At 44.9% G+C, this 27,042-nt stretch overlaps 2 protein-coding genes across 5 annotated transcripts; one reads left to right on the top strand and one right to left on the bottom strand.

Moving 5' to 3' along the window:
- Positions 1-819: 819 nt before the first annotated feature.
- Positions 820-11,787, top strand: LOC306751189 (uncharacterized protein; the record flags this gene model as incomplete). The annotated part of the gene is made up of 12 exons (XM_079234735.1): positions 820-2,697; positions 3,553-3,909; positions 4,344-4,383; positions 4,538-4,683; positions 7,754-7,786; positions 8,056-8,142; positions 8,254-8,454; positions 9,186-9,365; positions 9,889-10,101; positions 10,605-10,724; positions 10,887-11,027; positions 11,716-11,787. The coding sequence occupies 12 exons, from the start codon at positions 820-822 to the stop codon at positions 11,785-11,787; spliced, it is 3,468 nt and encodes a 1,155-aa protein (XP_079090861.1).
- Positions 11,788-12,671: 884 nt separating this feature from the next.
- Positions 12,672-26,053, bottom strand: tjp2a (tight junction protein 2a (zona occludens 2)). 4 transcript variants are annotated; one of them, XM_079235659.1, is made up of 24 exons: positions 26,000-26,053; positions 24,338-24,462; positions 23,584-23,686; positions 22,590-23,379; positions 22,346-22,449; positions 21,854-22,007; positions 20,643-20,757; positions 20,097-20,227; positions 19,912-19,996; positions 19,584-19,734; positions 19,279-19,387; positions 18,953-19,172; positions 18,517-18,704; positions 18,280-18,375; positions 18,084-18,163; positions 17,774-17,984; positions 17,319-17,419; positions 16,899-17,123; positions 16,650-16,757; positions 16,082-16,282; positions 15,832-15,846; positions 15,530-15,607; positions 14,989-15,074; positions 12,672-14,759 (listed from the first exon to the last, which is right to left on the bottom strand). In XM_079235659.1, the coding sequence occupies exons 1-24, from the start codon at positions 26,042-26,044 to the stop codon at positions 14,609-14,611; spliced, it is 3,672 nt and encodes a 1,223-aa protein (XP_079091785.1). In that variant the 5' UTR covers positions 26,045-26,053; the 3' UTR covers positions 12,672-14,608. The 4 variants fall into 4 exon arrangements, with proteins under 4 accessions (XP_079091785.1, XP_079091783.1, XP_079091784.1 ...); XM_079235657.1 differs by lacking the exon at positions 15,832-15,846 and having other exon boundaries at positions 16,058-16,282; XM_079235658.1 differs by lacking the exon at positions 15,832-15,846.
- Positions 26,054-27,042: the final 989 nt, after the last annotated feature.

Here is a 27,042-nt window from a genome sequence, read left to right as displayed (position 1 = left end):
TTTTTTTTTCTGGAACCAGTTTATTATTCCTGAAGCATCGAGAAGGATTGCGTTCTGGTGTCCTTTCTCAGTGCGTTGACCTCAGATGGGTGAAGCCCGGCATTACTGATGGGCACCCTGATAGCCTCGTCATATTAAATAAGTCTCAAAAACTGGGCTTCTCACTCACCAAGGGCATTTATTATTCAGATGGCTGACCTATCCATCTCTCTCTGTCAGGTCTTATCTGATATCAGAGAGATGTCCCTCCTTGTACTGAAGCTCCTCCTCCTCTTCCTCCTCCTCCTCCTCCTCCTCCTCCTCCTCTTCTTCTTTCTTCCCGTCCTGGGCCATCTGCCAGCTGCTGATGGACGGATGAATGTGGTGCAGATTAAAGTGCACTGCACACTCAGATGAATCCCAGAGGATTACATTTTTTAATATTCGCAATATAGAGACGGGGAGACCCCGGCCTGATACCCAATATCACTGTACTACTTCCTTTTTGCATGTGTGCGTGTAGTCTCGGGTAGATTGGGATGATCAGTGCGAGGCTGGTTGAAGATGGATGGATGGAGGTGGGGGGGTTGTTTGACTGACTGAAGAACTTGTACTACTTGGTTAGTTTGGTTACTGCCTTTTAGTATAACACAGTATTAATGTTCAATATCCAGCATTTATAAGGTTTCTTCTTTACATTTAAACCTTTCCTTGGACCACTCGTTTGTGTAATGAGACATTTCTTGTTTATGTCCCGCCCCCAGGCTGTGCTATGAGCGGGGTTTTCTTGGAGTCAAGAGGAGCATGTTCTGAAAATTGGAGTCGGATCACAGCCCAGCTATGAGCCACAAGTATCAGGGAGAGGCCTCCAGGGAAGCAGGCGAGGAGCACAAGGGCCCTCCGAGGAGCAGGCAGACGAACGGGACGTCGCCCGGGGAACCTCCTGTACGTCGGTCCTGGAGGCCATGTCAGATGGTCAACCAGGATGGGGAACCGAATCCCCATCATCATCACCATCACCATCAGCCTCCTCACCAACACCACCTCCCAGCAAGTCGCGGAGCCCCTCGGCATCGCCGGCGGCCTCCATCCGGCCAGGGCCAAAGTCAGGCTGAAAGTCCCGGTCCGGTGCCGGTGGTGGCTGTTTCTCGGCCAAACGGGGACGAGAGTCGAAACACTGAGCCTCTACCTGCCCAGCAACCCCGCCCTGCCGTCACCCGTTACCGCCGCCATGGCGACCCAAACCCCAGGCTCAGAGGGCACAGACAAAGACAACCTACCAGAGAGATGCAGGACTCCTCACCTGGCGGGGATGAGGGCCCGGCACAGGTACAGGCACAGCAACGCACATCAGATAATCCTATAACCGACCAATTGCAGGACAGGAGATCTCCTCACCAGAGTCCTGTTGCAGTTGTCACCCCCACCCAACTCTCACCTGGTCCTACAGCCCATAAAATGCAACACCACCCCCAACACACTCCTCCTATTGTACAAGAGAACATCCAGGAGCCTAAAGTGGAGTGTGAAGAGGAATTGGAGGAAGTTAAGGAGAAGTACGAAGATCAAGAACAGGCGGAGGATGATGAAGACCACCGCTCAACCACAGATCCCTCTAGCTGCAGCCAGATCGACTTGCAGACAGACGATGGCGGAGCAGAGGAACGTGCAGAGAGGGTGGAGGAGGTTCAGGAAGAAGTGATGGAGAATGTAGCGGAGGACATTGCAGCTCAGGGAAGTGAAATCACTGACCTGTGCTCCGACACGGAGAGCGCCGCCTCACTCAGTATGGACGGCCCTCTCCACAGCCCGCCGCCACTCCAGTCACCGACTCCTCCTTCGTCCCCAGATGTTCCACCTTTCCCTCAGCTGGACCACTTCAGTGAGGACACCAGTATGAGCCCTCTGCCCGACAATGACCTGCTCCCTGAAGATGACGACGAGGATTGCTCCGAATCAGGCTCGCTGTCTCACTTCACTTCCTGCTCTGACTCCTACCCTAAAACCTATGCAGACTTTTATACCGAGTCCCACCAAAAATCGTACCCAGAGCCCATCTATGAGTCGTACTCGGAGCCAAAATCCCATCCCAACTCTTTTCCTGAGCCCCTGAAGACCTCCTACCCCGAGTTACACAGAGAACCCCGCAGGCAATCTGGTTGGAGGACTGAGTCTAATGAGGTCCCGCAGGAGTCCCGCCAAGAGCCCTTTACCAGCCATAAACAGGAGAATGTACAAAAAAGGTCTCCATCCTCCCCGTCCACCAAGGGCTCCCATTACGGCCCCAGGCAGGGCAGAGACCGCGGCACGCATCACTCCCCTCTCTACCGCTCGGTTGGCTGCCGGCTGCACCACTACGACGGACAGTCTGACGGCGAGGCGGAGAGCGCCGATCAAAGTCCCGTTCCCAAAAGCCGCAGGCAGCCCCACAGACAAGCAGAAACCCAGGCCAAGAGCCCCTCGTCCGGGCAGAGCAGCTCGGGGGAGGCCCAGGAGGAGCGGAACGTGGAGGGTCTCCAAGAGGAAGAAGGTACGAGGGGCTCGGGAGACGCCATCATCCTGGCGATTAAAGACATCAAGGAGGCGATCGAGGAGGTGAAGATTAAGACGGTGCGCTCGCCCTACACACCCGACAAGCCCGTGGAGCCCATTTGGGTGATGAGGCAGGAGGTGAGCCCCACAGAGGAGGGGTACCCGCTGCAGACGACAGCTGGACATGTAAGTGTGACTTCAGTTTTCATTAAGGCTGAGTTTGAGGTTTTAATGAAAACTATATCTCCCAAAGGACTCACAGCCCTGTGATCGGCTCCCTTTTACAGTTTCTTATTCTTTAAAAGCCGGGGATCGCTTTGAGAGAGAGATTTATTTTCCTGCATTATTGTTTTGCACAATTCACAGTGAACAGAGTGTTCTGGTGTTTGTTACACCGCATAAAAAGACGAATCAAATAGAAACGTTTTAATATTCAGAATCGGTTCCCATAAATGACCCAGTTAAATACAAAAAGCTGTCGTTATCTCTCATTTTTCAGCAGCACTGCTGAGTGTTGTTCATAACACAGCATGAAGCAAGAAATAAAATTAATTGGTCAACATTTTGGGAGATGAGCAGACAATATCAGTTATGTAGTGTGCGTTAATAATGCTCAGGATGTGTTTAGAATAGCTGAGCAAGAAGACCTTTCCTTTTAACGTACGCATATACCGAGACATAAAAGGGTTTAACTATTATCATGACTTATTTCTTTATTTCTTCGTGCTATTCCTATTTCACTCTCAAAATATTGAGCTATACTTTTAAGGCTATGCTGATAAGTGACATTTCCCGTGGAGGTCTGCAGTGTTGCAGGAATTAAATTAGATTTCATTGCTTACGGGAAGTTTTACAACAAGATTTACATCCCTGGCTCTCATTTCATTTCATGTTGGCTTAATGCCAAACTCCTGAATCATGCATCATTGGAATAAGATGTCAGCTGAGTTGCTGTGGATGAAATGAAGTTTAAAAAGGAGTGATTTAGAAATAATAATACAAAAAAGTTTTTATTTTTCTGTATCCTCTCCCCTCGCTCAGTCTTCTCCACACTCCCCCGCTCAGTCGGTGTCTGAGTCTCCGTCCCGCTATGCATCAGTTCCAGTTCGGGAGCCGGTGACTCCGCCGAGAGCTGAGTCATCCAGAGCACATCATCCTCAGCATTATCACCAACCGCAGCCCCAACACAACCATCACCACCACCAGGGCCACCACTCACAGCAGAGGGACGCCGCGAGACCGCTGCACGCATACACGCAGCCGCAGCCGCCACCGCCTCTTCAGCATCACCAACGCCAACATCAACAACAGAATCAGCAGCAGCAGCAGCTTCCAGCTCAGCGGCCGCGACCTCAAGTTCAGCCACAGTCTCCTCCACAGCAGCCGACTCTCCAGGAGGTGAGAGTTTATGAATAAACATCCATAAATCCATGAAATATAGTCAAAAGGATGCTCTTTATAGCTCAAGAAATTCAAATCATTTTAAAGTTTATTTTAGTGTCAAAGTCACCCTGTGGCAGTTTTCTGCACATCCGTTAGTACCATTCAAACAGGAACCTCTGAAAGCTAATTTAGTATTTACTTTTAATCCGGCCAAATTGCAAAAGCTTAAACAAATAAAGGCAGAAAATCAAACTGGTGTCCAGTTGTAGACAACGGTGTAATTTTATAAAATCCATGGCAAACTAAATCTGATAAAGTAAATTCTGCAAAGGCAGGCATCTTCTACTCGTGTTCATCTTCCAGCAGTCCTGCAGAATTTAAATGAGTTAGGAGAGCCCTGAAGTATGTGAGTAGGAAAAACAAGTTTTTCCTTTTTTCTGCCTTCTCAGCTCCGCAGAGCTCTTCCTCCATTTCCAACGTTCGTGGACGGTGAGTGGACTCGCATATGAAAATCCTAATATCCATCTCAGCTTTCCTTCTTTCCATCTGTTGACGTCATTGTTCATCCCTGTGATCTCGTTTTTTGTGTGCGAGCGGGTACTCGCGTGTAAATGTGCCTAACGAGCGCTGTCGGTTCACGCAGTACCGGGACCATGCGACCCCGAAGACCTTATCGACGGCATCATCTTTGCAGCGACGTACCTGGGCTGCACCCACCTGCTGTCCGAGAGGACGCCCACAAAGAGCGCCCGCATGCAACAAGCACAGGAGGCCATGAGCAGAGTCCGGGTGAGAGCAGACTACGGCTTATTATACTTCCTGCGGTCGTATCGTAGTGAAGGAATAACAGGACAACATGTGGCTGCGTCCGGACATCCCCCCGTCCCATTACACACTAGTCTCTATATGATAGACACTCGGTACTTTACTCTATAGAGAGCAGGAATCAATCCTCTTCATTTAGCATTTTCACTGGCATGTTTAGTGTTACCAAAGTGTACATGTTAGAAGTAATTCATGCCTTGGACATTACGTCTTTGTAAGAAGAATATTTGAGGGCACTATATACAGTAGTGTATACAATTCACAGTCTGAATTCAGCCACTCAAATAAAATGGCGGAGGGTAAATGTTGTGCAGTACATCACTACTAATTGGACTACAAATGGAATCAAGAACGTTTCCGACGCCAAATTCTCGTCCCGTTGCCTACAGATTCTGTTTATAGAGATCAATCTGGCACAAACGTCCATTTGGACTCGAGGATGAACTGATTATAATGTGGGGGTTAAAGGTCAAGGTTGCTGTCACTAAACACTTTTATTTTATGCTAAATGCGATTAAGAAATGACATTTTAGACAGGCATGGATGTAAACTGCAGCTCCACTGGTGGAGGCACAAGGAGGAAACTCTAGTTGATTAATAATACAGCTTACAACAGACGGCAAGGAGCTCAGAGATCAAATCCACATCTCCTCGGTCTGGAGATGCATTTTCCAACACACTTCAGATCATCAGTAATGTAACTGAGGTCCGCTTCGTATTTGGGTCTCTTTTTTAAAAGTCAGAAACCCTCAGCGGGCAACACAGCCAGCAGGCACTACGTCTCTGGGTTTGTGCACGATGCATCAGTCACACATCACTGCTCCTCATCCAGTCGTACAGGATTTGCTCCTCAACTCCAAGGGATGTTATATAAATCGTTGAGCAAGGCTGTGATGCCCTGGAGACTGTAACCCTGCTTTATGCACAGTGCATGATGTCATACGCAGTGTGTACACACGCACACACGCATAACATAGAAACCAGGTTTATATGTGCTGATGTACTTAGTGTAATCACCGTGATCAAAGAAAGAAGTGTTTTCTCTTTGCGTGCTGCGTATGACATCATGCATTGTGACCGCAACATAAAACAGTGTATATATATATATATATATATATATATATATGTATATGTATATATGTATATATGTATATATATATATATATATATATGCATATATATACATATATATGCATATATATATGTATATATATATATATATATACATATATACATATGTATATATATATATATATATATATATATATATATATATATATATATATATATATATATATATATATATAGTGTTATAGTGTGTGTGTGTTGCGATGACTTACAGTGACGGCGTGGCAGAGCTGGGAATTTGTACTCAGTCACTTTAAGGTATTGACTGAAATAACGCTGTACTATCTAGTATCCAAACTTGTCCAGTCAAACAATACCTGCATTCAATCCTAATCGTATCCGGTTCTTATAAAAATTGATTGGTACGGATATGCTTGCTGTGTCGGCAGGAGTTGGCAGCTCAGCGCGCTCAGATGCCACCGAAACATTCAAAAGCGCTTCCTGGCTTCTGGTGAACATAAAAGCGTTGGTGGCTTCATTTTACGAAACAGAATTTGTTTCTAATTAAGTAGCGAAAATGAAAGATATTAAATTAACTGTATGTGGTTCATTTTAGGGGTGCTGGTATTGTACTTTTTTAAAACAATACCCTACAGATGGCATAGAAACTTAGTTCTGCGTGAGCGGCAGAGATGGGCATTTTGGAGAGTCAGAGGCAGGAAGAGGATGTGAGTTGAGCCAAACTTTCTGCTTTCTGGGTGGGTGACAGATCCAGGACATTGCCTCTGTTGTGATCTGAGAAACCGACGGGGAGGGAGGAATTCAGAGATGGTATTATAGTACTTTTATAGAACGGGAAAAGACAGAGAGGAGGATTGCTGTCTCACAGGCTGGGCATCTCTTGTAGGGAAGCACTGATCCGACACTAAAACGTGGAAGATACAAAGTACCAATCTGATACCAGCGCTCTTTTTTTTCTCCCCTTTAATCTTTCATGAAATCTGTGTGGAACTGATTAAGGGGTTAAGGGTTTTAAAAAAAATCATGTACATCACAATAAAAGTATATAGATAAATTGATTGAAATGAAAATATATTGTGCAAGTTTTTAATGGCCATCAAGGATAAAGCTCCTAAGTGGACAGAAATGCAGATGTAAAACGGTAATATAACGAGAAAGCTCCACAGGCAGGACGGTCTGGGATGACTGCCTCTAACAGAGTGAATGGAAAGAACATTTATTGAATTTTCTTGATTAACCTGTTAATTGTTTTATCTGTAAAATGTCAGAACATAGTAAAAAAAATAATCCCGGGGTCCAAGAAAAATGTGATTGTTGGAGTTATTACAAGTGCCCCTCTTGCAATTTAAAATCTGTGAATTTAATAAAAACAAGTAAGTAAATCGTTCAATCCTGAACGTATCTGTCACATAGTGTAGAAGATATCAAGGCCCCCTATGTTGAAATTAATCACACAGTTTGAATCCACGTAGAAGCTAGGACCCTTTTAAAAAATATATATATGTTTCAAAGATTCCATTGAATTAAATCTATAAAGAGTGTGAGCTGACGGGTTTGGATCTAACACCTTGAGAGACACGGACACCAAATACTGGAAACACGGCAACATTTGGGAGACACAAACCCTGAGCCGTCATGAGGCGAAACACATGCGGCCGCTTCTCTGTCTTCGGGGCGGCTCGTGTCACATCGATGAAGAGCAGACTTGTGATCATGTTTACCGCGAAGGCCTCTGGCAGCCTGCTCCCGTCACACATGATAGACAGTAACACATCACTGTCCTCCCACACGCACACACACCTTCAAGGTCCTTTTGTCCCTTTTTAATTTTGCATTTGGAACGGAGACGGGGAATGAGGCGATTAGGCTGTCCATCCACCCAAAGAGTCATTTTCTTATGCTTTATGTCTCTGTTCTAAATCTTTCTGCTTTCTCATCATCTTAGGCTGCTCAGAAGCAGGCAAAGAACAGGAAACAGGTAAGCTAATTTAGTTCAGTCTCTCTGTGATTGTGTGCTATGTGTAAAAGGTGACTTGTAAGTACAGACGTGTGAATCAAGGACAAGGAGAACATTTGTGCCGGAGATTTTAAAATGGATTCTTTTCTTTTGTCGCATGCATACTGCAGGTTTTACATCCATTAGTCTTTATACGCGTGCTAACGATTTGATGGCTCTCGACAGTTACGCCACCTGCTCCGCTCTCCTCCACTGCCGTTCACGACCTGTTGCTTCTTCTCTTCCCGCAGAGCCCCGACGGGGAGGCGCCGGCCACTGCTGAGGTCGATCTGTTTATGTCCACGCAGAGGATCAAAGTCCTCAATGCAGACACTCAGGTATGAAAGTGAGAACAGGCATTTCTTACCTCAATGGATTTACCCGCAACACCTTCTGGAGGGGCAATGTCGTCATCATCATCTTTTCCTTTTTCTTGTTGGGATCACCAGGAGTCTTTAATGGACCTCCCGCTAAGGACGATCTCCTACATAGCGGACATCGGTAACATGGTGGTGCTGATGGCCCGGGGGAAGATGGTGCGCTCCCGCAGCGCACAGGACAACCTGGACCACACGGCGGAGCAAACCACCATGAGCCCCGACGACAAGCGGCTGTACAGGATGATCTGCCACGTCTTCGAGTCAGAGGATGTGAGTTATTGATTATTAACCTGTTATCCTAACCTATTCATATTATAGTATAGTACAGTATGTCATGAAAATAAATTAAATCCCTAGTATAACATGTCAAGTGACTTCTGTCAGCTTCTGCTGCTAAGCTTGACTAACCACGTCTGAGCTTCCTCTGAGACTTTTTGACTTTTTATAGAGCAGAACCGTGTGGCCAATAGAAACGCCCTTTTAAAGGACTATTGAGGTGTATTATTGTATTGCAACATTGGTTTTGTCTTTGTTCCAATATTAATAACACTGTGTACTCGCTACATTCATTTCTTAAATCTGGTAACATGGGTTACTGCTAAAAAGTAGTCCAATGAAAACAAACGTGTTTGCATTATTTATTAAGAGTTGAATTATTATATTTATAAATGTATTAAGCTGTGGATTTCACCTTCCAAGGTAAGAAACCCACCAAATTTCCCAAAATGAACAGCTAATGTGTTATCGGGGCCTTTGAGACTTGGTAAGTTAGTTACATTTAGTTCAGGGCAGGTTGAGTATGGATAAGACACGTCCATAAGGGTCCTCACAAACATTGTAATAATAATGATATCTAACAATATTTTGTGTCTTTCACTGTAATGTAAACACGCCATTTAACGTATGATGTTTGGCTTTTGTCTCGCACAGACTATACAAGTTACCCGTCATTGACGAGCTCTTCCTCCTCTTGCTCCTCTTCTTCCTCCTCCTCTTTCAAGGCCCAGCTCATAGCCCAGTCCATCGGCCAGTCGTTCAGCGTCGCCTACCAGGAGTTCCTCAGGGCCAACGGCATTGACCCCGAAGATCTGAGCCAGAGGGAGTACAGCGACCTGCTCAACACTCAGGACATGTACAACGACGACCTCATCCACTTCTCCAAGTCAGAGAACTGCAAAGATGTGAGTGAACCAGTAGGTGGCAGCATAGTCGCGCAAGTTCCTCATGGACTTCTTGAGTTTATTCTTGCCTCCAGAAATAAACGTCTGCTGGAATAGAAAAGAATCTTCGGCTTAACCTATTGATTGGCCTTCGCGTGTTCTGCAATGTTCATACGTACAAAGAACCTTCTCATCAGAACCATTTATTCGCCAGGTATGTTTACACAAACTAGGAATACAGTGCAATAGATATTAAATTAAGTATAAAATCCGGGTCAAATCATGTTATCATAAATATTTGAACACAAATTTGTTACAATATTTGCCTCCCAATGATTCAAATGGGTCAAGCTGGTTTTTGGGACGCTTAAATCATCACTCTTTTATGTCATTTGGAAGACCACTCCCCCAGGAGAGGGTTTTAGGATTTGAATCTGAACAGTAGCTGTTACTTCTCCGTAGTTTATCCTGCAGGAGAGAAGTCCGAGCTCAATCTGTCTTTTGAAAAGTTCCCCAAATGGAAACCGGCTGCGGTTCCTTGCAGGTTTACATTGAGAAGCAGAAAGGAGAGATCCTGGGTGTGGTGATAGTCGAGTCAGGCTGGGGGTCCATCCTCCCCACCGTCATCATTGCCAGCATGATGCATGCTGGGCCGGCGGAGAAGTCTGGTCGACTCAACATTGGAGACCAGATCATGACCATCAACGGGACGAGTCTGGTGGGTTTACCGCTTAGCACCTGCCAGAGCATCATCAAGGTATGCGGCTCAGAACTTTCCTTTTGTTGTTAATCCTTTCTGTTCAGTATTCAGAATATTTTTCCTTGCATTGCTTAATTTTGGCATATGCGCTGCTTCTTACAATGATGTGTTGGTTTCCCTAGAGAATTTCTTTTCTTATTTTCTTTATATGCTTCTCTTGGGAACTTCCCAAGGGCAGAGGTGCAACCACAAAAAAAAAAAGTTTAGCACACAAAGATAATCTCAACGCTCTTTGAAAAGGCTCAAAAAAGAGAAACATTATTTCTGCACCAGGAAGCAGGTCTCTAATAGTTTGCTCGGAACTAGACCAGGAACCACTCTCTTTTAGTAGATATCCAATAATGCGTTTAAGATCACGTTTTGAGGCTTGACCTTTTGACCTTTTACCAATCCATCACCCAGTGTATTTGTTCTTTTGCAATAAGCCTCATTATCTAGTGTGTATATATTTATATCGCTGCTGTAGAAAACGGTCCCCGTATCTCCTGTGTTACCTTCAGGGTCTCAAGTCTCAGTCCAGGATCAAGTTGAACATCGTCAGGTGTCCTCCCGTCACCATGGTGCTCATCCGCAGGCCGGACCTCAGATACCAGCTGGGCTTCAGCGTCCAGAATGGCATTGTGAGTATGATGCCGCTGCTGCTGCCCTCTTTATATGATTGAAGGAGCGCTTTTATTTAGATAACTGTCACTGGCAGCTGGAGAAAGTGTCCTCTCACAGCGGTCTTTGCTGGAGGCTTTTGAGTTCACTCTTCTCTCTCTCTCTGTTTTTAACTTGCACAGATCTGCAGCCTGATGAGGGGAGGCATCGCGGAGAGAGGAGGCGTCCGCGTCGGCCATCGCATCATCGAGATCAACAGCCAGAGTGTGGTGGCGACGCCTCACGAGAAGATCGTTCAGATTCTGTCGAACGCCATGGGAGAGGTAGGAGGAGTTCTGGATGTCTCTTTTTTATTCAAGATAATTCATTCCAGAATCAAGAAGTCTGCAAGTCTTACTTAGCTATTATTACTATTGTCGGTAACACTCAACACTCCCTGCATGTGTTTCACATTAAAAGCTTTCCAGGAGCTCAAAGGCTATAATCCCTCCGTTTCCTGGTCATCTGTTGGTTTGTAACATCTGCAGGAAATGTTTAGCTTCCTTGACAATAGTTTTAAAAGTTTAAGCAACTGGACATAATTACTTGGATTTGTTTGCGCCGGCCTTTCAGGACTAAGATCATTTGAATACCTTCTTGTGATACTTCATGGTATCTATGGTTCCCAGAAGATGATATAGTTTTAGGCCATGGACCAGCACTTTGTTTTATGAGCCTAACCCGAAACATTCCCATTCATATTCACATGGAATTCATTGTAGGTGTTCACGTTCCCCAGAGGGTTAGGAATGCTAATTATTTCATAAACCCTGTGATCGGCAATTGTTAGTTTTTTTTATTTGTGGGCTGTAATGATCACTGCATCCTGTCATGATTTTAGGAGAATTCATGTTAATATTGTGCATGAAACAATAATTTTAAAAAGGTATGCATGAAAGCATAGATTAATTTTTGAAAGAAATGTCTCTCTTGTGTTTTTAATTCCCATCATTTGTCTTCTTTCTGCTCCAGATCCACATGAAGACGATGCCCGCAGCCATGTACCGTCTGCTGACAGCACAGGAGCAACCCGTCTACATCTGAACACCCGTCTCACCTCAACCCGTCTACATCTGAACACCCGTCTCACCTCAACCCGTCTACATCTGAACACCCGTCTCACCTCCCTCACTACTGCTGTCCGTCCCCCTTTCAGTTGTTCTAAAAGACCCGTCTCCTCTCTGTATCCAGTTTGATTTCACTTGACTTGCCTTAATCTGTACAGTACACTGTCATGTAAACATGTAAATCTACAGTATGACAGCAGAAGACAGATTATCTCACGAGGCCGAGTGTTAATGTGACGTGTTATGTTTGACCAAAGAGAAATAGTGGATTTTATTGTGTATCATTTAGGTGGCAAACAGAGTAAATACTACCTTTTTGGTTAAATAGCTGTAATATCTGAATGTACTCTAAATCATGTCGGACCTATAAATTATCAGGGCAACCCAGATGATGAATAACCTTTAAACTGAAGTAGTCAAGTTAAAGGGGAATGCATGAACAATAAACTCTAAAGGAAAGGCGGTGTCGGTAGACTCTGGTTTGTTTTACCCAACAGGGTTTGAGCTGAAGGCAGTTGGCTGTTATTTCAGAAAAATGTATGAAGTTCAAATGGGGCGAGAAATCACTGCATCGAGGTCTGCACGAAACGTTAAGCCATCAACTTCTTAAAATAAGAACTTAAAAACCCACATTAGCTGTGAAGTGTGATTGGCTGGCTGTGCAGAGGTGAGAATGCTTTTCACTCTGCCTGTGTGTGTGTGTGTGTGTGCGTGCGTGCGCGTGCGTGCGCGTGCGTGCGCGTGCGTGCGTGTGTGTGTGTGTGTGTGTGTGTGTGTATAAAACACTGATCAGACGACACTTGGTACAATCTCTCCAAAGAAAATACACATTTTTAAAATAAATTGAAAAAACTGTTTTTAAAAAATGTAAAAAGAGATTTATTTATTTGAATTTACCAAGAGTCTGTTCAGTAACACGGAGATCACAAACTAAAAAAAAAGAGCACAATCACAAACATTTAGACTGATACACCCACATGATTGTCATCACCACATGCTCCTGTGTACAAAGACTTTATAACCAATATAAAAACATATGCAATAACTGGGATTGTCTCTGGAAGCAGCTAAAAAGACAAACGTACATTAGTGTTGTGCTGTGCCTCTTAAACCGTAAAAATTCAGTAAAATCCGTGACATAATTTCCCTGGTCTGTCTGCTCCAGCCGAGTTAAATACAGAAACGCTTCCAGATGTTGTAATGCGTTAACTCATGGGTATGAAATACAGATGTTGCCTTCATGAGATTCTTCTGTATCTTGTAATTACAACTTTGCATCTCCAGAATTCTTCTTTGTGCGTCTGTACCAAATGTCCAATAAACGGAAACGGTTGGACAGTTTCCAGTTAAATTAATCCGCAAATCGTATTTGGTCAGTGTTGACGAAACAGAACAAATGTACTTAAAATATCTTTTCAGTAGGTCCATTTAGAAACCCTATGCTGTCTGTTACTACGTTGCTTTCTTTCTCCAAACTTATATTAGAGCTACAAGGCACATATTACACAGTGTAGTAGAGTAGTAGGTGTGTGTAAAATATATATAATAGGAATCAGAGAAGACTTGGCTGGAGTCATGAGAAGAGGAAGACAAACACCGACAGAGTGGTTCAATCCTAAAGCCCGGAAATTACCGTCGTTACATTTACAGCCTAACAAAACTGTGTTTTTGAGCAAAACCTGTAAGTATCATACACTTCTGTTTGCAACAGAGCTTCATGTCTGTGATGATCCAAAAATACCATTGACTCTTCGTCAAGGGAACCAGTGAAATGCTAATTTCCCGGGGTTGGCCTTCAGAAATGTGTCTCCCCTGAAGCATTGTGTGTGTGTGTGTGTGTGTGTGTGTCCTACTGACAGTTTGATTTGAACATGGTATGAACGCCTGAAACAAGCTAGTTGATGATGTGGAGGGTCAGAACATTGGTGGCGCAGACAACTGCTAATTGAATGCAAAAAAAGTCTAGATATTGTACATAATCTACTGTATACACACACACACATATACATATATATATATATATATATATATATATATATATATATATATATATAGTTTGGTTGTTTCATGGTTTTAGCTCCAGTTTCTGCCCTTGTCATTACATTCCAGTAACAGAGGCAAGCGTCTGTTTTTCTGAAAGATAACAACCTGGCGATCTTTGAAAAGCCCAAAAGGTCATCCAACAGATCATCAAGTGAGCCTTCAGATCACTTGATGATCTGAAGGCAAACCAAGAATCCTTAAAACACTCTTTTCTGATTAAAAAACTAAGTTGGTAGCTGGCCACATTTCCTTGCTCAATTTGTATATTTGCAATATTGTTCCTTTCCAGATTTCTCTCTGGGCCAAACAACCGGCCCGCTCCACACAGGCAACGCGAACTGCACGAGTAATTTTAAAACTACAGAAAAAGTGCAGTTTAAACAATAAACATTTTAGCTCTGACTCAAATGTAATGGTAATGCATGAGATATAAAATGGGGCTAGCTATTAGTGTAATGCGGGGAAATAAAACCTCTTCAGACACATCAAAACAACATATATACACTGAAAAATCTGTGAACAAGGCAAGTGTTCGTTTCGGACGGTAAATTTACCAAAATACACTCTGTGTGTGTCTGGAATAAGTGAGGAAATCGACATCTTTTCAGAAATGGGAATGCAAACAAAAACATGAGTTTACATCAAAGTAAAGTTTCATATGTTGTTACCATGGCAACAAACATTGGAACCTGGAGCGATGATGTGGGAGGAATCCAGCAGAGTGCAGTGAAGATACCGCTTCCTGGTTTCTCCGCCTACAGCTCAGTGTCATTGTATCTCTGAGGATTGTAGTATCCTCTCTTGGTCTGGTCGGCCAGCTGCCTGCGGTACTCCGCCTCATCGTCCTCATAGCCTCTGGACTCCAAATATGGCGGCCTAAAGGCCTGCTCGGGATTGGAGCTGGAGCTGATCACAAACACACACACACACACACACACACACACACACACACACACACACACACACACACACACACACACACACACACACACACACACACACACACACACACACACACACACACACACACACACACACACACACAATGATCCAGCAGTTTAGCTTTTCCTTTCATAGAAATTAACCCTACAATATCTTAATAAATCTTTTTTTCTGTGACGAGTGATGCTCTCACCCTATTGGCTGAGGACGGTTGAGGTTGGGTTTTGGCGGTTTCACTGGGATGGCGTAGATGTCTGGATGCTTCTGGGCGATTTCCAACTGTGCAGAGAGAAGACCCAGATCAGACGGAGCGCCAACCGGATATTTCTCGTTATTGACCGCATGTTATTAGTCTACAGCAGGTCAATCAACCCTTCACGTAATAAGACATATTATAATACTTCTGAATTATCAGAGAGAAGTAGACAGAAAGGACTAGAATATGCATTTGAGAGCTAATTTGACGGCAGTGTATTGTGAATGCATTGGACACCCCTGATGTCTTGACCACTAATGTGAAGGAAAAATGTAAGTTCCACACAGATTAAATTAACATTAGCTAATATTAAACTAAATAACCCCGCTTTTCTATTTGTTTAAAGCGCGCCAGGATATTGCGCGTACATCGTGGCCTTAATCCATACACTGGATCTCATGAATTAATAATAATTAATATTATTAGGAAAATAGTTTGTCATACTTCAGGCGGTAATATGAATAATAACAATACTCACTCTTGCATTTTCTGCCTCTTGCAGCTCCAGGATCCTCTGAGCTCGGGCCAGATGGTCCATTTTCTCAAAAGCTTTTATCTAAGAGACAAATAAATGTCAATTAATGTTCCATTTCATATGATGGATAGGAGATACTGCACATCCACAGGGCAGGTTTAATATAAAAATGACTGTCAACTGAAACATTTCAGTGTAACTTAATGAAATGAAGATGATGGAACACAATTACAAAAGATGAGTAATTATGGAATTTAAAAGGAGGGCTACAAACATTCAAGACGGATGCAGACATATTGAGTTACCTGGTCACCCATTTTCTATTTCATATTAGAAGCAATGAAAGCGAAAGAGGAAGGAAATGAAATAAATAAGCATTTCATAAGTCAAAGTCTCCGTCATAACAAAAAACATTCTAAATGCTGGATGAGCGAAGAAAACGTCACAGAGAATTACTTAGAAGACATATTTGAGATTGAATAGATCAGAACAGGAATCTGTTGCTAGAGTTGCATCCTTTGGTGGTCAAACAAAATGCCGTGTGATCTCACTAACCTTGCCCAAGAAGGATTTGGTTGCGGGGTCCTCCTCCCCCGGGCCGCGCTCCTCTGACGGCAGGCCGTGACGCGGGACGGGGGGCTTCAGGGCCACGGGAGGGGGGAGCGGCTTGTTTACGCCCACGACGTCGCTGCTGATGGTGCTGCTGGAGTGTGAGTCATAGCTCCGGGATGAGTCAGTCCGAGTCTGAGCCCGCACCTGTCACGGGAAAGGACAGATTGTGACATTTTGGACCATTCTGAAACATGCATGCAGCTCCCAGAGACGGCGTTTTGGTGAGTACGATCACGGTCCCTCAAAATAAAACACCTCCTCGTGGAAAAACTAAAATGCAACAAGAGGTCAAAATATCAGCATGATTACATTTTTCGGGCTTCTTCTTCTTGATCTTGATTTTCCAGTTCAGGCTCAGCAAAGTGTAAAATCTCATCAGTGAGAGATCAGTGATAAAATAAAACAAAAAAATGAAGTAATACCTGCAAAAGGAACTTGAGGCTTACTTTGTACTCACTGCTCATTAAGTGTAGATAGAGTGGTTGGGAAGGAAAGAGAGGGAGGATCTCACCTTCGGAGGTTCGGGGACAAAATGAGGGAGGGGAGGGCTGGGGTCTCTGTTCAGCATCTCTCTGCTCTCTGACCTCTTCATTCGAGCACGGGGTTCAGGATGAGGCTTCTACGCGCACAAACACAGGAGGGTTGTCAGGGTAAGGATATGGAAACAGCGCGGAGAATCAGAAAGGGGGACCGTTAAATGCCCTCCCGACTGCAGTGTATGCGCCGCGCAGCATTTCATACAGCGTATCGGCATTCCCACCTCGTCTGGCAGCACGGGCTCCGACGATCGAGCGATGGCAGACACCGGCTGGGGCTCGTCCAGCGTCTCGTCCAACTCGTTGTCGGTGTATGCCCCGCCCTCGTCCGCTGTGTCCTCGTAGTCGCTGGTGAGGCGGCTGTCCATGCTCAGGTAGTCCGCGCTCATTGCCGAGAGGTAGGACATGCGGTCATCGTGGAGATCCAGGTCCTCCTCTGAACCTTCCAACTGAGGGGGATAAGAAGTGGCGCGTTACAACTCGCACGGCTCGGTCAAAATCGTCACACTTGTCATAGCTAAACAAATTGTATTGCTATTTCTAAAGTATATTCTTGGAGCCCATTAAATTCATTTGGAAACCCAAGTAGAAGCTTTGAGAAACACGTGCGGCAGCACTTCACTCACACGGAGAATCAGACCCACCTTGCCCTCACAGACCCACACAGCTCGGTCCTGCTGCTCCTGAATGGAATCCTTCACGCTGCCATACCACGCGTCATTGGCCGAGGCCAGGTCAACGGTCGCTGAACGGTGAGACAAGGAAGATGACCCAAAGTTAACCCAAGAATCCCGAACAATGAGTCAGTTAATCCGTGTGAATCGTAATGAGTCACTGAAGTACTTTTCAGTTGAACTAAATAACATCCAGAAAAAAAGCTTAATCTTAAGTAAAAAAGAGGCGTGACCACTAAAGGATCATTTCTATTAAAAAAAAAGCATTTTATTAAAGTTAGACCTGTTTTTCTATTGTCATCACTTTTCAATTGCTTGGCTATTATTGTTCATTATTACTATTTACAGTCATGAAGGCACAATGTAACATGAAGAGATTTATTAAGATAGTCATCATCGCGTTCCACTTTTGTAGTAAAACCCACCAGTGAAAAGGTGCGAGCAGGTCTTCCTCAGCTTGACTGCCTGCTCGTACAGCTTGCGTGCGCTGCGGGTGGACCCGGGCACGAGGCGGGTCCTCATGGTCTTGACGCCTTGCTTGCTGTCCGGGTTCAGGAAGATGACGATGGGATACCACTGGGTGTAGTTCAGAGTGTCCACAGCTTTGGGCGTCACGTCCAGCAGAGCATGACGGTCCTGAGGAAAACGTGAGGTGGTTGAATGTCAGATGACTTAACAGTATCTTGTGTAAGCTAAGCAAAGATATATTTTTGTGTTTCTTCTCGTGCACCATACCTGTTCAATGATTTGTCTGATGGTGTTTAGTCTCACCACTCCGGAGGATTTCTCACTTCCTGCGTCCTTGGGCTCCGTTTCTGAGAGGAAAAAAGATGCAGAGTGATGTACATTTTTACTATATACGGTATGTTATACAACAAAGTGTGCTACAGTACAAATTAAAACATGAACAGGTGATGAGGTAAGCACTTACTGGCGACGACAAACTCTCTCGGCATATCGTTGCCCAGTTTTTCATTCACTGCGTCGGAAATGGGCCCAAATATCACCACGGGCCTCCTGAAACCAGCTGAACATTCAACAGAACACACATGTAGTCACAAGTAGACAGAGAAAACATGCCTCATATATATATATATATATATATATATATATATATGTGTGTGAAAATGCAGAGTAACCAGGGGAGAATTATATTTTTTGTAGGTACCTTCACGCAAGACCACCCTCTCATATGCAGGGAATTTTGTGCTGACTGGAACTGCAGTCAGGTCCTCTCGACTTTTGCGCAAGTCTTTCTTCTTCGCCGCCCTTTGACCTCTCAGCCTCCAAAAGTCTCCTCTGTCGTTGCCCGATGCCGCCCGAGCAGCATTCTGGACGTTGGACATTTGCTCTGCTCTGTGAGACAACAAAAAAAAGAAGAGCTTTAGCAAACCGTGAATCCTGAACTGGGGGATGTGCCGAGCTGTGACTCTTAGACCGTTGCACCACGACTAATGACCAAGACTGTTTTCTGTTTGATGAAGCAGAGCCTTGTATTGCTGGACTGTACAGCTGACCATAGGTTCCAGTTGTTGGCATCTACTCTGAAGCCAGTGAATGACTGGAATGTATAGTAGCATGGCCGACTACAGACGCGCACACACCTGCTCTTGTTGGGGATGATTCCTTTCTCCTGCAACTGGTTATCTTTGTCAGAGCGGATTGCCAGCCAGTTGCCAAGTTTGCCGTCATAAAGTGTGTCCGTCACTTTGAAGATCTCTCCTCTGGAGAAAGGGAGGCTCTGAGGAGCCTCCTTCTCGTACTCAAAGTGGGTCCTGATGAAGAAAGAATCCCCTCTGCCAGACGCTAAAATGTCCTTGTACACTGAAACAGAACACAAATGGAGTGTCACAAGACAGGATCCACAAAACTAAACTCAAACACCTCTAATCTCCCACCCCTAGCAGCCATTCCCCATGGAGTCCAGTACCTTCAGGTTTGCTTTGAGCAAGAATGGTCACATCTTCTCCTTTGGGAATCTCCAGGAGGTAGAGGACGGCATCCTCGCGCACCATGCATCGGAAGTCCATGTTGTTCACCTGAAACGGCCCAACCAGACAAGAAACACCATTAGAGAGAGGTATAGAAAAGATGTAAATACACCATGGATTGTTGATTTATTGATTTAGTTTTTACGTCACTTTAATTCAGTCTTCATGCTTTGTTTACAGTGCTGTTCACCAGTTGGTACCTCCAGAGTCTAATGGGGATCCTACGTGGGCTATTAAGTCTCACCTTCATGATCTGGTCTCCTGTCTGGAGACCCTCCTGCTCAGCGGCGCTGTCCTCCTGAACCCCGGCGATGAAGATGCCTACATCATTGCCCCCTGCCAGCCTCAGACCCACGCTGTCCCCTTTGTGGAAACGCACCATCACCGTGTTCGGCCTGGTCGATGGAAGAAAGATCTCATTACACATAACGGGAAGGACGGAAGAAATCATTTCATAGACAATTTGCGAACTCTGGGTCTCTGGTTTCAGAACCCAGAGAGAGCTGATCTAACTGTGTTTAAGAAAAAAAAAATCAAATGTCACTCTGAATAACCATTTGCGATATACTGACCCATAAACGTCCTGGTCCTCTATGCTCGGCTTCATTGGCACCTTGGGAGCAGCATGAACCCTCGGGGCTGCAGTTACTGCCGGTGCTGAAGAAACAGAGAAGAAACATGGTCATGTGTACAAATATTTGACTCAAAACTGGTTAATGATCTAAGTTGTATATACTCAAAAGGGGACATTGTGTACCTGGGGGAGTTTCTGACCGTGGCTCCTCCCTCTCTGCCGGCAAAGGGGGCTTGTCTTCTACAGCCCTGTCGGCACCTCTGAATGGTGTTGGCATGGCGCCCATTTTTGCCAGTCTGTTGGGCGGGTCCTCTCTGGTAATTTCACAAATTCAAGTATCACAATATGGCTAATCTCTAATAAAAATATTCTGGTGACCACATAGTCAGTTCTGCTGGCGACCATTGCTGCACGTCATCCCTCAGTACACCATGAATTTGTAAAGATTAGTAGAAAAAAAAAAGAAAAAGAAGAATCAATCATAATTAAAATGAATCACCACTGTCACTTTTGTATGTGATTGGCTAAGCTTCATGAAACACAAATCAACATAATCCTGCATTGTCCTCATTTTCCTGCTGTACTGAGCACACAGAATACAATCACTAGGGATATCTCAGCGGACTATTTGGGGCTTTGATCATAACAAACCCCTGGAAGCAGGCGGTTCAATTCTCGCGTAGAGGGAAATAAATACTTCCCATGGCTCAAGATTTAGTGACAGCTTACCTAGGCTTCTCTCTAAGCTTCTCATTGGAGGAGTGGGAGGAGAGGTCGGAGTGGTGGTGGCCCCGCCTGTCTTCCTGTGGAGAGTAGGAGCGGTACGACTCGATCTCGGAGATATCTGCAACACAAGACAACAAACAAGCTGTAAGTGTCCATGACGTCTTTGGGGGTTCGTATTGTCTTCATGTCTAGGTAACAAAGACTAAAAAGCATGTCTGGAAAATGTTTAATTTCTCCTCAACGCGCCTGCATTTGTTAATTTGTTTTAACATGAACGTGGCGTTCACACGATTCAGATGGCCTACAGTTCAGGGAAGCAGGGAAGGGAACAAACGCACACAAATGAAGGTCACATCACTACAAAAGGGAGCACGGCCAGTGATTATGTGTAGTACCGGCTCAAAGCTAGATTGCGTTTCTTTTATTGCGCAGCAATCCATTACAAATCAAAATTACGGAGATGCACTTTAGGTGATTTGGACGTTGCAGAGCTGAAACTCGCGCAACACAATCGTCCTCTATTGTCCTCAGAGGCATTCACAGAGAGCAACAATGGACGACTGCTGCGGTGCCGACCTGAACATAATGAAATTCTGTCATATCCAATAGCAGATTATGATGGCGGATTAGATCACCCTGCCTGAGGCGAGTGAGCACGTTCACACATACGCAGAAACACACACACACACACACACACACACACACACACACACACACACACACACACACCAGACAAAGTGGGTCACAAGTCTTTCGGCTATCTCACCCCCACCTCCCTGCAAACATTTGGTCATTGAACAATCCACTCACACCACTTATCTAGATTGGTCCCAACCAATCACAGCGCCCCATCCGGTCATGTGACACTAAAACCAGGTATAAAAGAGTGCGTGATCATGATGGTAGAAAACAATAATGATGGTATTTTGGTGAGTCTCCAGTTAGCTCATAGCGCGCTAGCACTGCTTTTTATTTTATTTTATACATTTGCACACCTTTAAATAAAACTAAAAACTGATGTTAGTAAAACTTTTATTTTATGAAGGGGAAAACAAGTTTGATGGATAAATACAACAAACAACAGCAACAATGTTTCTACAGTTGATTATGAAGTTTATACGCAGCGGGTTTATATACGCTGATGGCAGCCACTCGCGAGGTTTGCCTTTACGATGGATAGGACCTGCTGCTTTTCAGTTTCGAGTGTCTCTCACCATCGAGCTCTGAGTCGCTGTCGACCATCGGGGGGACTCGGATCAGCACTTGCTGATTGTCTCTCTGCACCATCAGCTGCAGCTTCCCGCGGGACTTCTCGATCAGCTTCCCTGCGTCGCTGAGTGACAAGTTTTCAGTCACCGTGCCGTTAATCTGACAGAAAGGGAGCGGCGTCAGATGGTTATCACTGCACTCACTAAAGAAGCAATGCAAACTGTACGACCCCCCTCGCAGTTATGTATCCAAACTGAATTGTTATGGAGAGACTGATGATGAGAGGTTTGAAACTTCCATAAAATAAAAACAAGAAAGATGTCTTCCTATCTCTCAATTTACTTTTTAAATTAGATACAAATAACATTCAAATAGGTATCCCAAATAACCAAATTCAACCACCACACCAGCAGTTAGAGTTCAAATTTGATATAAAGTTCTATTCTGACACAAAGCTTGTTCTTAATCTGCACTTAGAAGAACAATGTTGACCCTACCTTTAATATAATGTCCCCTTCCTGCAGTTTCCCATCTCTGCAGGCCAGTCCGGTGCTCGTCATCTCTTTGATGAAGAGCTGACTGCCAAGACGAAGGCCATACTCTGAGGGGACAAAATGGTAAAAGAAATAATCATCTTTGTATAATAACACATAAACAATCTATACAGCCTACAAAAAAGATACCCAGCCGTCGTAGTTGGTTAGAAACATAATACCTGCAAGCGGTTTATCAGTTTCTCACCTTCGTTGGGCCGGTTCTTCAGCAGCATCACATTCATGGGTTTCTCCAGCGGCTCCATGTCCCGGGCCGGGCGGGCCAGAGGGATGGGCATGGCAGCAGGTGACGGCGAACGCTCCAGACGGTCCCGGCTCCCAGTCCTCTTCCTCAGCGGCTCCTCGAACTTCCTCGGGTCACTGGGGATGCGCTCGCGTCCGCGCTCAAAGCTGTGCTCGCGTCCGCGGCCTCGCGCCGGGCTGTGGCTTTCGCGCCCGTGGCGCAGGTCTGGGCTGTCGGTGCGGTCCAGCGTCCGCTCGCTGCGGTAGCGTCTGTCTGGGCTGAACTGCCGGTCGAGGGTTCGCTCGCTGCGGTAGCGCCGATCGGGACTGTGGCCTCTGTCTAGTGTGCGCTCGCTGCGGTACCGGCGGTCCGGGCTGTGGTTGCCCTTGTAGGGGCGATCCGGGCTGCGTTCTCTGTCCAAGGTGCGACCTCGGCTGCCGTCCCTCCTGTACTGCTGGTCCGGGCTCAGGTCTCTCTCCGTGCTCCTGCCCCGTTCTCGCCGGTCGTAGTCCTGATCGTAGTCCTGATCGTAGTCACGCTCGCGTGTTTGGTAGCCAGAATCTGTGTAGCCTGCCCCGCCTCGCTCCCTCTCCGGGCTGTAGTCCCGCCCGCCTCCACTCCGGCCGCTGTACACGCTGCGGCGGTCCTGCTCGTAGTTGTAATCTTCATTGTAGTCGTTGTTAAAGACCCTGTCATCAGGTGACGGGGGACGGTTATGCATATTTACTGGAACCTTCCTGGGCCTCTTGACTGTCTGTTGGTGAAACAATAAAATATAAACAAAAAGGTCAAAGGTCACTTTAGCACAACCTGAGAAGGAGGAAATACAAAAAGAGGTGGAGTAATAAATGGATTATATTTCCCCAGCCAGTTTCAAACACGTCCTGATTACATGGGGTCCAACTCTTTCACCAAGCACCAAAAGGAGAACAAGCTTCAAACCAAAAGCTGTACTTACAATTTTTGCCACTTTGCCACACTTCCTGAGGGTCTGGACAGCGAAGGAGTGGACGGCTCCCTCCATGGGGATGGCGTTCACCTGTATCACGCGGTCATTCTCACTGAACACAAGCACACATTGGTATGAGCTCATGCTACATGAAAGAAAACTGGTATTTTGGGTGTTCTCAGGCTGCTAAATGTGGATGTCTATTGCAAAAATAAAGACACATTGTGTAGGTACATTTCATATTTTAATCTAAAGTGACTTTGTTTCTGTTCAGAAAGTTTGTCCTCCCACTAAGTCCTATAACGTGACTGCTACAAATCGGGAAATAAATCCTTTGGGCTATCAAAATATTCCGGACAGCTTAGTCTAGTCACTAATCCTTTTTGCTGTCAGTTGTCACATAAAAGCACATATGAATGTTAGACTGATGAATTAACTGATTAAATGAGTCTTGGGTTTGTTTTACAGTGTGGGCGACGATGTGGATGAAGTCCACTATAATGGACGAGTAACTTCAGACATCTTAAAATTGTAGGTTCTAGACGACAATGGATAAATTAGCCAGACAGGAATGTCTAAAATTGGGCAAATCCTGTGTTAACTTAAATAAACCCTGGACAGATAAAGGCACTTGATCACAAAGATGCAGAAAACAACTTTAAATCCAATATTTATCCTGTCAAGCATATTTTAAACTGCTTTACAGTCGGCAAATGTTTTCTGAGTGTACTGTGTGCTGTTTTCCTCCTAAAATCGTACGCACAACAAAAACCCATCTCCAGGTCCTCCCTGCAGGACGTCGGACACCACAATGGACGTCTCTCCACTTTCATCATTCGGGTTGTCTCGCCCGCCTGACACTGCGATGCCAAAGCCCATCTTCGGATCCTGAGAACAAAAATAAAAATGAAAACTTGCAAATCTCGTCGAGTCTCCATCTATTGTGTGTCACAGTGAGTGTGTGAGAGAGAGAGAGGGGTGGGGGTCCTGTAATCCCAGTGGTGTTTGTCAGCTCAGTGTATTATCCTAGCTGTATGTGTATTGTCCACGAAGAATAAAGGGATTGCGATTACAGTTGTGCACTCTGTAGTCATGTACGACTGCAGCGGTGCAGCGCCTACGTGCATGTCGAGTGCGATATACAATGGCGCTCATCCTCGCTTCATAATGTTTCTCAAGTGTGTGCGTGAGCTCGAAAGCATTCACTGCACACTTTTTTAAAAGGAGGGATTTCTTTTTTGTCAAACACCTCTGTTTTTAAAGATTCCTGTGGAAACGTATTTGAGCTTACAATGATTCCACCTGCCACTGCTCCAGTTTGCCCAGATGAGATTAGGTCAGAGATTTCGTGACCCTGCCTCTTTATCCCCTCCCTTCCATCTGTATTTAAAAATTAAAAAAAACCCATACAATTCACCACCGTGTGTAGCAGATGGCCTTGGAGGGAGGGAGGAAATGGGAAACCTACAGAGGCAAAAATGAAGGCACAGAGGAGAATGCGTCTCTTTACCTCTGATATAATCAGAATCAGATTTTTTTTTTATAAAAAAAAAAAAGGAATTACTTTTGCTCACGAAAATATTTCATCGCAAATCATACACTTAAAAAAAAAAATAGATTGTTGCTGCCAGACTCCTCTCCACGATGAGTTGTTGTTTTTTGTCCGAGGCCAGAGAGTCTTCTCTAAGCAATAACAAAAACATGTACTCCTTTCAACCAAAGTGAAAGTAGGAAAATCATTACACTGGCATAAAGAAATAGATATGCCAATGACTGTAAAGCCAAGGAAGCCTGTGTTATGTTGTTGTTCCAACCAGCAGTTCATGCAAGAGGTGACGGGACTTAATGGGAAACCTTTTGTAAATGAGTGCATGCGTATACTGGGATGTCTGTGGAGTGTCTCACCTACGGCACTTACTGTTACTGTACAATATATATTGTGATGATTCTGTGATATTGCCAATGAACGTGCAATAAAAAGGCTCACCCTTTAACAAGGTGAGTGATCTTCTGAGGGAGGCAGAGGCAGCAGCAGCAGAGCCAAAGCTCAGCTAACAAATGGTGGAAGAGAATAACATTGTAGATGTACAGAGCAGAGAGTGACAGCTGGCTGCGGTGGGGTTGAGAGTTTGGGGGGGTCAAAGGCCTCAGGCAGACTTTTGTGCACCAAATCTGCTTTTCTGGCTCCAGTGAACCACAGCAGGAGACAATGAGCTCATCATGATGATTACCTAAAGCTCAACTGGTTCGCTTGGCTCACACAGTCGTACACATGGTCAACATTAACATGGGTCTCAGACCTGGTTCACTTGGCTGGTGGCGAGATGTGGCACATGTAAAAGTACCATGGCCTCTGTTTATGGCTAGAAATCTGAATACTATGAATGAGAGTCGCTCTGGTGTGTTTCGGGGCAGATGGACTCACCCTCTGCAGAGTCACGGTGTACTGCTCCCACACGGTCTCCTCCATCACCGGGTTCTGTGGAGAGAAAGGAAAGATTACCGCGGGTCGTTTTCATTTCACTGGCCAGATTAATAATGTATTACGTGATGGAACGACAAAGATAGTTCACGGCAGCCCACTGCTGCCGTTACACAACCAGTTGAACAATGACAGGTTTCTGATTCAAAACAAGTTGGACGAAGAAACTTCTGTCTCGTGCTGATTCAATATTGATGAGAACACCTCACATCAGCTAGCTTTCTTATGCGAGCACGCAAATGGTTCAGGGCGAAAGTACTTCTCCTGACAGAGCGCTCCAGGAAGCCACCAACAGGTTACATCGATCAACCATGAGATACACACCGGCTAAACTTTGAGTCATTCAACAACCAAAAAAGGTCTAGGGCTGCAAGTAACAGTTCCTTTTATCATCAATTTAAATGACAATCTTTGTTTCATTAATTGTCAGGACTAACGAGAAATACTAGAGCCTAAACCCATATCTAGAAATTGGTTTTGTTTTTGTTCTCCGACATGGTAAAAAAAGAAGGTATCATATAAAATAGAGAAAAACAACCATATCTTTGCATTTGAACCAGTACCTATATTTTACATAAATAATGACAAGTTTCCTGATAAGTGACCAATAATTAATGATCAATGATCCAATCAGTCCATCCAACTTCAAAACTACTCCATCATTTAAGAAGTGAAAGCTCGTACCTCAACTTCTCTACACAACTGTCCCACGGAGTCAGTTTGAGTTTGACGACTTACATCAGACGCTCCCCTCTCAAATTAATTTTGGTTCCAAATGATCATTTTAGAACTTGATGACACTTTTTCTGCGATTCTGGATCCCTCACTTCAGAAGTCAAAACTCAACGATTAAAAAAAACTAAAACAACCCAACAGCATCCTTTACGGGACCGGTCGCGTCCAGCTGCCCGGAGACCCGAACACATCTGTAGCAGAATCACACTCACGATTCCCTGAAGGACACGTATGGTCTTGACCGCGTGGGC

The sequence above is a fragment of the Taurulus bubalis genome (genome assembly GCF_910589615.1).
Source record: "Taurulus bubalis genome assembly, chromosome: 19".
Classification (NCBI taxonomy): domain Eukaryota; kingdom Metazoa; phylum Chordata; class Actinopteri; order Perciformes; family Cottidae; genus Taurulus; species Taurulus bubalis.
Note: the sequence above shows the minus strand (reverse complement) of the source record. Positions and strands in the feature narration are given on the sequence as shown.